This window comes from Beta vulgaris, chromosome 3 (genome assembly GCF_026745355.1).
Source record: "Beta vulgaris subsp. vulgaris cultivar EL10 chromosome 3, EL10.2, whole genome shotgun sequence".
Classification (NCBI taxonomy): Eukaryota; Viridiplantae; Streptophyta; class Magnoliopsida; order Caryophyllales; family Amaranthaceae; genus Beta; species Beta vulgaris.
Window position 1 is genome coordinate 10,542,488 of NC_079204.1, and position 11,610 is coordinate 10,554,097.

Genomic DNA, 11,610 nt, shown 5'->3' on the forward strand with positions numbered 1-11,610 from the left:
TTTTATGCATTTTCTCGACTAGTGTCACAATTGATTTTAGGGTTAAGTACGGTTCACAGTCCAGTTCAAGTTAAGTGCGATTCATGATCTGGTTCTGGGTTAGGGTTTAGGCTCAGTCATCTGACGGTCTAGTCTGGGCCGGTCATTTAGCGAATCCGTTTAAGGCTAGATTCGATTAGGCCCACTCAATTACCACCTCTACTTGAATTATTTTGAAATAATCCATGGTTAAAATTAATGAAAGTGAAAAACTCAGAATTATTCCAAGCAATTTTTTTAAAACATAAAGTACATATTTAATCTTTATTTATCAAAAGACAGTATGAATGTATGATAATAGAACCACACACAAACATATAATAAATATCTAGCTAGACTTGAGAGTATATATTACACATCATGGTTTTAGATGAATAAGAGAAGAATTTTCACTTGATTGCAAATCACATCCCATTTTCACAACTCACGGGGACGCAACTTAGAGATATCATGTGAACAAATATAATAACCTACTAACCCAAACCCAAATGAGCCTTTTACGTGAAAATACCAACCACAAAATCTACCAATTCCTTTGCCTTGTACGTAGAGGGATTACCCACAAACATTCCATGCTGACCTCCTTCATAAAACATATTTTTCACACACAACCCTCTTTTCTCCATCAATTTCACCAACTCCACACTCCGATCATAAAGCGGGTCACCATCACTACTAACCACCCAAACCCGCCAACCCAAATCCCGAACCCAATCCAACGAACCCGAACCACCACCTTTAATCGGGTCAGAATACTCATGACCCCGGTTCGCCCCAACGGGTAAAGAGAGCTCCCAAAAGAAATCATTAACTACAAGGCTCAAAACCGGGTCATTTACTAACCGCAACTCGGACCCGGTCCGATCCAACCCACTAAAAAACGGTTGGATCAAAACCAACCCCTTAATATTCAATGGTTTAAAATCATCAATCTTAACGGCTGCCATTAATCCTGATTGAAAGACAATATTACCCCCTGCACTATCCCCCATCAAAATACAACTTGAAATATCACCATACTCTTTTACCCACTCATCTTTACCATCTTTAACCCAACTCAACGCCTCCAAAACGTCGTCGTACGCAGCAGGAAGACGGTGCTCTGGAGCGAGTCGATACTCAACCGAGACAACCAACGCACCGAGTTGACTCGCCGCGTAAGAGCAAAAATCTTGGTAGTTCGGGTTAGCTGCGCTGCCAACGACAAACCCGCCGCCATGAACGTAAACCACAATATGAAGTTTCTTATCTTTATTTGATTGTCGAGGTAGGAAGATTCGAACCCAGGTGGATTTATCAGGGTTAAGAGGGACATCTTTGGAGATAGAAAGTGCGTTGGTTTCGGGAGGTACAATGGGGTAAAACTCCGGTGAACGAGTGAATGTTCCGTCGGAATTTGGGGTTATGTGGATGAGGTCGTAAAGGTTTGTTTGTTTAGTTTCTGCCATTTTTCTTTCAATCTTAGTGGTAAAATGAGTATATCATTTGATCTGGATTAGTTTATATATATATATATATACAGAAGATATGAATATGCTGATGCTTGTTTTTCAATGATATGTATTTGAACCGGCCAAAATTCGGTCTTTTTCCGCAGGCGTTGAATTTTATTAGTCATATTGATATAGACACTTATACTGTGTGACATAATTGGTGATGTAATTATTGTACGTAGTGGAATTCCCATTTGAAGTCTTTCTATTTTAGGGTTCGTATGAAGGTTGTAATGTTCTTGTCAATAAAATAAAAAGAAGGTTGTAGTGAAACGAGTCGAGTTCAAGTTTATGTGTTACGAGTATCGATCTATTTAATTTAGCTTCGTATTTTCTTGAAATTGAGCTTAAGGGTTTGTTCAAGTTCTATTCACTTAAGAGCTAGCTGCCTTAAAGTAAAATTATGTTTTTTTAAAAAATTTTATTACTTCTTTTGTTTCACAAAATTCTTCCAGATTTCTAAATTCATCAATTTCTTTTTCTTATTGCCATTTCTATTTTTATTTCATTTCATTTCTAGCATCTTCTTTGCCTCTTTTACCTTTCCTAATATTATATCATCACATGGGATTCACTTGATCTATTGAAGTATACATATATTTCTAAACAACTTTGTTATAACGGACGTGAGAGAGAAACAAATATCGAATGCAAAAAACGATAAAAACAGACAACAGATTTACGTGGTTCACCAATTTGCCTACATCCACGGCAGAGAGGGAGAGAATATTTTATTATGTGAGGAAAACCAGATTACATAGAGAAAATAGACTAATTCGGCGTTTAAAACCTAGGTATAAATAAACTATTTATACTTAGCGCTCAAAAACGCGTTTCCGCGTTATCCGCCGATCCGCCCGGGCGGCCCGGGCGGTCCCCAGATCTTCCAGAACAGCTTGCGCGCTTGACCGGGCGAGATCCGCCCGTCCGGGCGAGGACGAAAACAGTTTCGTCAGTTCTTCGTAAAACTGACATAACTTTCTCGTTTCTCAGCGGAATTGGGCATATGACCTATCGTTGGAAAGCTCTTGGAACAAGTTATCACCTCCACTTTGAATCACATCAAAATCATTTATAGATTGAGAGATATGTGCATTCAAAGTGAGCCTTATGTCATTCCTTCTTCACGCATTCTACCAAACACCTTCAAGGCACCATTCAAATCACTATTCTTACAAACTTTTTATCTATTCTATTATACTTTAAAGTTTAAAAAAGGCATAAAAATTTAACTAAATCACACATTATTGGTTTTTGGTGTTACGATAAGTGAGAAGATAGTAAGAGATGTACCCATAGGTTAAATTAGCTATAATTATTACAGGGGGGTCCTAATAAAACTAGGTTATGCTAAGGGTAAGAAAACATTTGTCTTTATTCCTTCTATATAGAAGAAATCTATATAACCAACACCAAGAACAATTAGTACAAGAGGAACCTAATTAGTCCAGTTATGCGGTATGCCACAGGCAAAAGCAGATATCTATACAAATATATTAAAAGACGTACATAACTGTGCCACGTGACGCTCTCCTATGGAGTTTTAGTTCATGCAATCCATGTACAATAAAAAAATTTAGAAATTGCGTAGTATAGGGTTTGATCCCAAAACCTCAAGTACATATACTAAAGTCATAACCACTAGGCTAAGTTGTATTTAGTGTTACTATCATAAAGTATTATATTAATAAATGAATTTTTTTCTTACCTGGGGCATAGCCCGGGCCTAGTAACTAGTTATCTTTCTACGAGGAGGAATCACCATAATTAAGATAAAACAACACTAGGGCCTAGGAGTGGCTACAATCTACATGAGGCTATATGAGATAGGTAATATTAGTTTACTATAATATACTTACTCCATTCTAATTAATTGCAACATACCCCATTGACACATTTTTTCAGAAATTTATGTGGAGAGGAGAGATATATAAAGACGATATACGAAATAAGAAAATGTTGTAATTAATATGAACTTCCAAACGAGAAAAATATTGCAATTAACAAACAACGGAGAAAGTGGAAACAAATTGACTGATACTCTCTTACACCAACAATCTTCTCGCAGTGTGTGAGTACTATATAAAATTTGATTCCCATCCTCTGAGAAGAGAGAAATGCAACCAACATACCTGATTGAGGTTTCATCCTAAAGTCAATGAGCACTACACTTACAAACTATGGAACTTCTCCAATTCCACTTCCTAATATTGAACAAATGCCACGATCGAATAGATTGTGTGAAGCAAGCACGGTGCGTATTTACCTAGCAACGATTGAAGCATGAAGAATTTGAGACATAAACCCTAACACACAATCACACATATATATATAGGTGTCATGAACACAATTAGACCTTCAAAGCTTTAATATAGATACTTAATGACAATATGACATTTTCATAAGATGAGTGATATGTATCTCTTTTGAAACTTTGAAATCATGAAGTTGGGAGCAACTGCCATACATGTAAATAAAACAATTACATGTATTGCTCAAACAGTCAAACCCCATCATACATGGATAAGAGAGGACACTTTATTAATATTTTTGGGGGGCATTGGGGATCCGTTGGTAAGGAGAAGTACCCTACTGGACTGACATCTATCGCAGTGTCGCCAAGCCCAGCTACACAGGTCAACGCTTGAGAGTAGGGGGTATAAGGGAATTCCTACTCCCAAGCACAAAGGCGAGTTCTCCACCACCTCCACCAATCAAGCTTGGTTGGACACTTCATTAATATGCACATAGCCTTTAATTTGATAGTTCTTTTGGTATATAAAGTATTTTATATAAGATGAGTTGTGTTTTTTTCACTTCTTAAAATGAGATTTTCTATCATCCATATTTTGATTCATATTACAAGCATAGCTTTTGTACTTGTATGATGATATCCTATTTAGAAATTATCACATGAACATGCTTTGATTCATAAATGTGAAATATATGACTTAGAATTAAAGTGTTCACAGCTTCTGTCTTTCAGAGTTGTTGGCACATTGAGTTCCTTTTAGTTCAATTATGTCTACTTTAGATAAGGGGAGCAATATTATAGTAGCAATACTGTTATATATTCAAAAAATGACATCAGTCCATGGAGTACTTATGTTTACGGTTGTGTGGGAAATCTCTTAAACACTAGCAACTCAAACACATAAGATAAACAAGATAATTGACACTAAAATCTAAATCAATGGATTATTCAAGTTAAAAGAGAGTACATTATCATAAATAACAGCATAAAAATTACAATGGGGTTATTCCTATGTCTCTTGGCTAGCACCAGTATTTCTTCTAGGTCACGTACTCGTGCCCGATACGATACGTATCATGGCACGCATATCCATTTCGATCCTAATTTCAAAATATTGCCGTTTTTCGTCCCCATACCCGTATCTGAACTCATACCCGTATCCGTGTATGCGCAACCTAGTATCTTGGTATAGGTTGAGGGGCCTTTCTAAAGATCAATTCACCTCAAAGATTTCTAAGATATGCCATTTTCAATTTTTAATTATCTAAAAAGGTCAAGAAACGAGCTTTGTTAAAAGATAAGCAAATGATTATATCATGAAGGAAGTAGAAGTATCCAAAAATCAGAGAACAAAAAAAAGATTAACTTCATGAGACATACATTTATGAAGTTTTCAGTCTAGCTCAAAATGCTAGAACATATATATAGATTAATTAATTTGTAATGAACTAATTACCAAAAAATTCCTTGCTAAGCAATAAAATCACACCCACCCACCATCACAATTAACATCATCTCAGCACTTCTTCTACACTTAATTAAATTCCTACCTTCAATAATCATTTAATAACCTTTTTCTTTTTTTTTTCCCATTTTTCTTCAGAAAATTATTTTAAACAAACCCTAGCAAAAGTAAGCTGAAAACCCCCCTTGAACAGTCAATTTTATAGGATTGTTTCCTTTTCTTACACCAGTGACTACCACCTGACAAATCACAGAAAATTTTCACCCCAAATATAGTGATAAAAGTAAAAAAAAAAAAAAAAAAAAAAAAGGTACTCTAATAAATTATAGACCTGTAAAATTTGCAGCAGCAAGTAGCAATCAAGAGCAACGGGTAGAGGCGGCTGATGAAAGCGACGACTGAATCTGCAACAAGTGATGGTAACAGTCAGCTGCTGTTGGGCGTTGTTCTGGATTAATCTCCATGCATTTCCCTTCCAATTCTTTTACCTGTTTTCCTACTATTCCTTCATATCTTACTTCACTTGTCTTTATCAAATACCCTATTCCCCATACATCTACTTTCACTCCATGCACTCCTCTTCCCATCTCCGCCGCATACTTTTCTCTTTCCTCCACTACCGCCACCGCCATCGCCACCGGATTTATTTGTGGAGCTCCTACCGCCTCCTCGAACCCGGCCACAAACCACTCCTCCGTTGATGATGAGGCCTCATCCTCTTTGTTTACTTCCATTATCATTAACACTTTGTCCCATGATAAGTCTCTATGCATGAAACTTAAATCATGTAATGCTACTAGTGCTTTTGCTACTTGTTTTAGGGCTAAAACAAGTTGTTCCATGTTTTTTGGCTTTGTTTTTACTCCTCTTGGTTTAAAAACCAAGGCTAGTTCATCTTCATTGTAGGAAATTAAGTGCTCAACGTGGGGTACTACTCTTTGGTCTAACACTGAGTAGATTTCTTTGGTTGTTTGCCATCTTCGCTTGTTAAGGTAGAATCTTGTCGTCGTCTTTGTTGTCATTTCAATTATGTTTCCATCACCTAAATCTTGTCGTTCGTAGTCGCTTTGACAATGATTCTTGATGCATTTCTCAGCTAAAGAAGCTAATAAGATCCCAATTCTCCAACATGGTACTAGCAATTTGATTCTTTCTGAAGGGTTTGAAAGATCTAAGGAATAAACATCGGTTCGAGTGATTCGAGACTCTTGAGATGATGAATCTGATGGACTTAATGCACAGAATGTGATATTATGGCCAATAGCATAGTACCCTAAAACATAGGGAATGCCATTGTAGGTCCATGACATTTTCTTTGTAATAGAAGATGAAGGATCAATAAAGGGTTGTGATTCTCTTAGTTGATCAGTTTCCTCACCTCTCCATAAGCAAAGATTCTTTACCATGCCGGTTAAATTTGGCCATTGATCTCCAAATGACTCATCAGAAGATGACTTTGAGGATTGTTTTCTTGTGAACATGATCTCAAAGGGGCAAAATTTTGATATGACACGGTTGATGCAATCATCCCATAGAGCAATGTAGGAATCCCGGCTTGAAGAATTTGATGTAGTAATACTTGGGATTGATCGAATGAGCGAGCTAAGGATGTCAATGGTGAAAGATTTACAATCTAATGGCTCGCTCGAGGATGTGGTGAAGAAGAGCTCTCTCCCTTGAGGTAAATCACGGTATATATCCTTACGAAGGGGAAGCCGAAACTCTTCTGGTGGAGGTTCTTGTATGTACCATGAAAGCTCAAATAAGGTTGGTAGTGTTGTTGTTGGTGCTCTTAGGCATCCAAGGTAGTACTCAGTTGGATCTTGGAACTCCCCTACATTATATAAGAAGCAAACTTATGAAACTAGCTTGTTTTACTCCCTTATCACAAACATATCTTTAATTTGAAATTATTGTATAGTTATAGAACTCAAAGTAGAGATGATTATATATTGATATTTGGCAAACTAGCCCAAGAGTTAGGGAACTATTTAAGGTGTTTTCTATTCTTCTAAATATTAGAAAAAAAAGTAGCTGACTTTGAGATTAACGTTCTGACATTGTTGTTTCCGTACATAAAAGAGTGGAAAGAAAACTACTTCCCCCGTAACAGAAAGAATGCAACAATTGAGTATTATTTGTGAGGTATAAAATATTCAATTGTTACACTCTTTATGTTACAAAGGAAGTAGTAATTTTGGAAATAATCTAGTCTAGCTAGAACTTACATCTTATAGAGGGTTCAGCTGCCATTGCAAAAGGGATTCTCTCATTAAAATCTAGAAAACAAAGAAATAGATATATGATCATATCAGTCATTATACATAAAATTAAGAAGCATAAGATTGAATAAAAATATAACTTGATAGGGAGTATAAGTAATCGAAATACCAGAAGAAGATGGGAGAGGAAGTGAAGGTGAAGAAGAAGAAGAAGAAAGTTTTCTTCTACCAAACACCTTAAGCTGCTGACCCGGGGTGAAGCAATCGACGGAGAAACCCTTAAGTGGGCCATCTCCAAAGGCTTCTAAAGAGGAAGCCACCATTGTATCATCAAAATAAATGAGTTCATCCGCATTCAAGAAATTACAACCTTGTACTTTTACTCTCCCTCTATGATATTCACCTTCCTCCGCCCATAAGCTCACCCATTCTTCCCATGTCATTCTCATTCTCCCTATCCTTCGGAGCTCCACTCTCGGCGTTCCGCCACTCGTGGAGACGCCTACATTCAATGATGATGATTGAGGGTCAATCCCAAGTAATGGATTTCTTGGGTTATTATTCGTTAAGTAAGATTGCATCTGCCTCGCTCTATCTATAAAAGGATAAATCAAAAAATCACCAGTTATTACGTTACTAGTTCAAATTACATATCAACGCGACAATTAATTCAAAATGAAGTGATTAACAATGTAACCTTTGGTAGACTTAAGGTTTTCCTGTTTCTAAAATGTTTTAGTTCCAAAAATTCCAGCCATTTCCGTGCTAATAAAGTCCAAAAAATAACTGGAACCTAGGGTTTTTTTTTGTTTTTGTTTTTGTTTTTGTTTTTGAAATGTATCCATTTATTTCCGTGCTACATAGAATGTGACTAGCAAAGATGAAATAATACAATGTGACTATAAAAGAAGAAATAATAGAGTGTGATAGCTACTTACCAGAAAACATGGAAGAAAGTGGATAATTATCATCCTTAAAAGGGTAAGGAGGAGGTAAAGCTTTGAGATTAAGATCACAAGGTGCAGACAATGATCTAGAGGTTTGAAGATGATGAAAACTAGTAGTAGGAGAATGTCTCATTTTAGGTCCCATAAATTGAGATAATTCTTCAAAAACTTGTTCATCAAAAGAAGCAGGTAATCTATGAATCTTTCTTTCATAAGGTGAAAGTCTAAAATAAGTCTTCCCAACTTGTTCTCTTTCACCACCTCTTTCCCATTCATACACTTTCCTAAACTCCCCCAACATATTGTCCCACTTTGTCCCTGCTGTTTTTGCATCTCTATTCACTCCATGTTTGTTTAAGAACTCTGCCACTTCTCTATCTTTTTCTGCTCTTGTCTTCCCTCTTCCTCCTCCTCCTCCTCCTCCTCCTACGCTTTCGAGTCCGAAACTCGAATGCGAACCCGGACTCTCTCCTTGGTATTGAGCCCTCCATCCCTTTGCAAGCCATAACATTTCATGTGGCTTCCACACTGGGCTTACATACTTCCCTTTTCTCAATTGTTGTTGTGGTTGTTCTTGACCTGCTGCTGATGATGATGGGATAGGAGACAATGAAGGAGAAGAAGATGAATCAGGGGAAGTCAATTGGGCTTGTGGGTTTGAAGGAGATGGGCTTGATTCTTGAAGCCCAATACCAAGGCCCATTGGGCTTTGCTGCTTCCATTGATGATGATGAGGTTGAGAACTTGAAGTTGGTGTTGTATACCTTAATCTTTTAATAGTATCACTACTATTACTACTTACTGCTTCAAAATCAAAGGTAGAAAAAGATGGTGAATTTGTACTAGGAAGAAACAGAGGAGGTGGAGGTGCTCCCCTGATATTCTTCTTTCTTTCTCTCTCCTCTTTCTCAGGTGATGTTTTTCTCTCATCTTTCTTTTCACTCATTTTTTTACTATAAAGAAAAAAAGGCACTTTTTTTTTTATTGTTTGGTTGGATGAAAACTCAAACAGGGGAAATCCTGTTACTACAACAGGGGATCAAATTGAAGAAGCTCCATAAAAGAAGCAGTGGAGGAGAGAGAAAATGGGTTTGCTTTTCTTAAAAAACTTTAGGGTTTTGGAGAGGGTTTGCTTTATATGAAGAAGATTTGGTTAATATAATTACCAAATCCTGTGAAAGAGAAAGTGATGAAATGGAAAAACAGAGGAAGAGAAAAAAGTCGAGAGTTTGTGGAAACTGTACTGAATATGACTATTCAATTTTTTTGGCATTGTATTTCCATATTAAAACTCTGTAAAAAAAAAAAAAATTATTTATTTTTGATGGGTCATTAGGATTGAGAGTGAGAGTACGAAACAAAATTGTATGATTAATTGAAGAAGAAGGGAGAGTAATCATTGTACTCTGTTTCTGGAAAACGCGGCTCTTGCAGATTTTATTTTTGTTACAAGGAAAATTTGGTAAAATAAAAATGAAGTCTTTTTCTTTTTAACTTTTTTTGAGGGGTATTTAGAATCTAGAAATGGTATTTAACTATTTATACAAATGGAAAGAGGGAAAGAGTGGAAAGGTAGAAAGATGATAAAGCGACGTTGGACTTTTAATGAGTTACTTCATCTGGGTCTATTTTCTGATTTTCTTCTCCAGGTTGATGATTAAGAAAGAAGATGTAGACTACTCGAATAATCTGAAGCTGGAAAACACAAACACAATTTTGTTATGGTCTTTATCTTGATGGTAAGAATATATATAGAATTGTTGGAGATTTAAAGTATAGAATAATAGAATAAGGTTTGATTCATGATATGTTTACTTGAATTGCTTGGTTATAATGTCGTGATTCAAACAATGTATGAAGTATAATATGCTATATGAATTGGGATATGTTTGCACGCAAACTGGGGGATGTAAGTAGCAGGGTAAGTGGGTAACAACCTGTGACTAGGGTAGTAGACCCCGCCAAGCCGTGACTGGTGAACAAAGGATGCTCGTACCCTGCAACGTGAAGCTTACAACAAATCTACTTTCGTTCAAGAAGTCAGGAATTAATTGGTCACACCCCGCGGCCTGATTGGGTTGCCCAGCTCACAACTCACAATTCTTGTCGTGGCTCGTGACGTATTCCTAATCTTGCGGTGTTTCTTTTTCCTCTAACGATTATTCGAGACTATTCGATGCATTGTTTCGGTTTCTCTGAAATGTTATAGCATGAGTATATATGAGGACACTCATACGATGGAGAACATGTTGAAAAACTCTATCAACATATTTGCACACAAGTCTCTCAAGATCAAAATCAGAATTCCTTCATCATTTCAAATCTTTCACAAACTCATTTCCTCTTCATAGTGTTCATAGTTAGCGTGACCGCTATTGATCTTCTTTGTATCTCGAAGGTGAATTACGTGTACCCGTGTTATACGAATATGGTGGGAATATTACTTTTGGGAAAGTGCATCACGCCTAGAAGATTGTTTATCTTGTGACTCTGGTTGTTCTCGTAGTTTTCCTAACAAGAATCCCATAAAAAAGAATATAGATAAAGTGGTAACTGGTAAGTCCATTATTTGGAGAAACAAATTTAGGGAGGTTTGTGGAGATAACCTTGATTATCTTATGTTTGCTGCATTTGAAAAGTGGTGCATTAGTACTTAGTAGTGAACTAGTGATTATTTGTTTGAAGTTGGTAACTTTGAATTTTTTTTTTTTTTTTTTTTTTTTTTTTGACATCAAGAAAACGTACATTGATTAAAAGAGGAAATACAACCTAGTGCTAATACAAACACACAGAAAACAAAGGAAAAGCTAAAGGAGCTTTATGAGCTCTTACATGCCCTAAAAAACAAAAAGAAACAAAGCCGATACAAAGTCGCCTATTAAGTAGCACGCCACTGGTCGATAATTGTGCTGATGAAGTGAAAACACTAATGACTGATGGATGTGGTAGGAGAAGCAAATGTCGATCACGATCCGGACAACGAACCAAAGGCAAGATTTGCATCTCGCCGCATGAGCAATCCCAACGAACTTCTGACGTGTGGGATTCTTGGCTCATGATCTGTGGAAGAGTCACATTCCTAGGTGACTCATGACTCTCTGTCGAGAGTATGTCTTGTTTCTCCGTAAAGGAGAAACGGGGCGTGCTGAAATCCACCAGATGATACTGGGGTGCCGCCTGCAGATTTGAA

General features: G+C 36.8%; 2 protein-coding genes across 3 annotated transcripts; both read right to left on the minus strand.

Annotated features, from left to right (window-relative positions):
• Positions 1-269: 269 nt before the first annotated feature.
• On the minus strand, positions 270-1,538 carry LOC104906573 (carboxylesterase 1). Its single transcript, XM_010695341.3, has one exon. The coding sequence runs from the start codon at positions 1,485-1,487 to the stop codon at positions 537-539; it is 951 nt and encodes a 316-aa protein (XP_010693643.1). The 5' UTR covers positions 1,488-1,538; the 3' UTR covers positions 270-536.
• A 2,135-nt stretch (positions 1,539-3,673) lies between these two features.
• On the minus strand, positions 3,674-9,829 carry LOC104906574 (uncharacterized). Of its 2 annotated transcripts, XM_057393573.1 has the most exons (5): positions 8,412-9,829; positions 7,643-8,068; positions 7,480-7,530; positions 5,583-7,085; positions 3,674-3,798 (listed from the first exon to the last, which is right to left on the minus strand). In XM_057393573.1, the coding sequence occupies exons 1-4, from the start codon at positions 9,364-9,366 to the stop codon at positions 5,611-5,613; spliced, it is 2,907 nt and encodes a 968-aa protein (XP_057249556.1). In that variant the 5' UTR covers positions 9,367-9,829; the 3' UTR covers positions 3,674-3,798; positions 5,583-5,610. The 2 variants fall into 2 exon arrangements, with proteins under 2 accessions (XP_057249556.1, XP_019107973.2); XM_019252428.3 differs by lacking the exon at positions 3,674-3,798 and having other exon boundaries at positions 5,359-7,085; positions 8,412-9,827.
• Positions 9,830-11,610: the final 1,781 nt, after the last annotated feature.

What these genes read in the sequence shown, in the direction of transcription:
- LOC104906574 (XM_057393573.1), bottom strand. Translation starts at nt 9,366, where the DNA reads ATGAGTGAAAAGAAAGATGAGAGAAAAACATCACCTGAGAAAGAGGAG. An exon ending in ACTTTCTTCCATGTTTTCTG is followed by an intron (nt 8,069 to 8,411) that starts GTAAGTAGCTAT and finishes ATCCTTTTATAG; the next exon opens with ATAGAGCGAGGCAGATGCAA. An exon ending in TCCTCTCCCATCTTCTTCTG is followed by an intron (nt 7,531 to 7,642) that starts GTATTTCGATTA and finishes TTTGTTTTCTAG; the next exon opens with ATTTTAATGAGAGAATCCCT.
- LOC104906573 (XM_010695341.3), bottom strand. Translation starts at nt 1,487, where the DNA reads ATGGCAGAAACTAAACAAACAAACCTTTACGACCTCATCCACATAACC.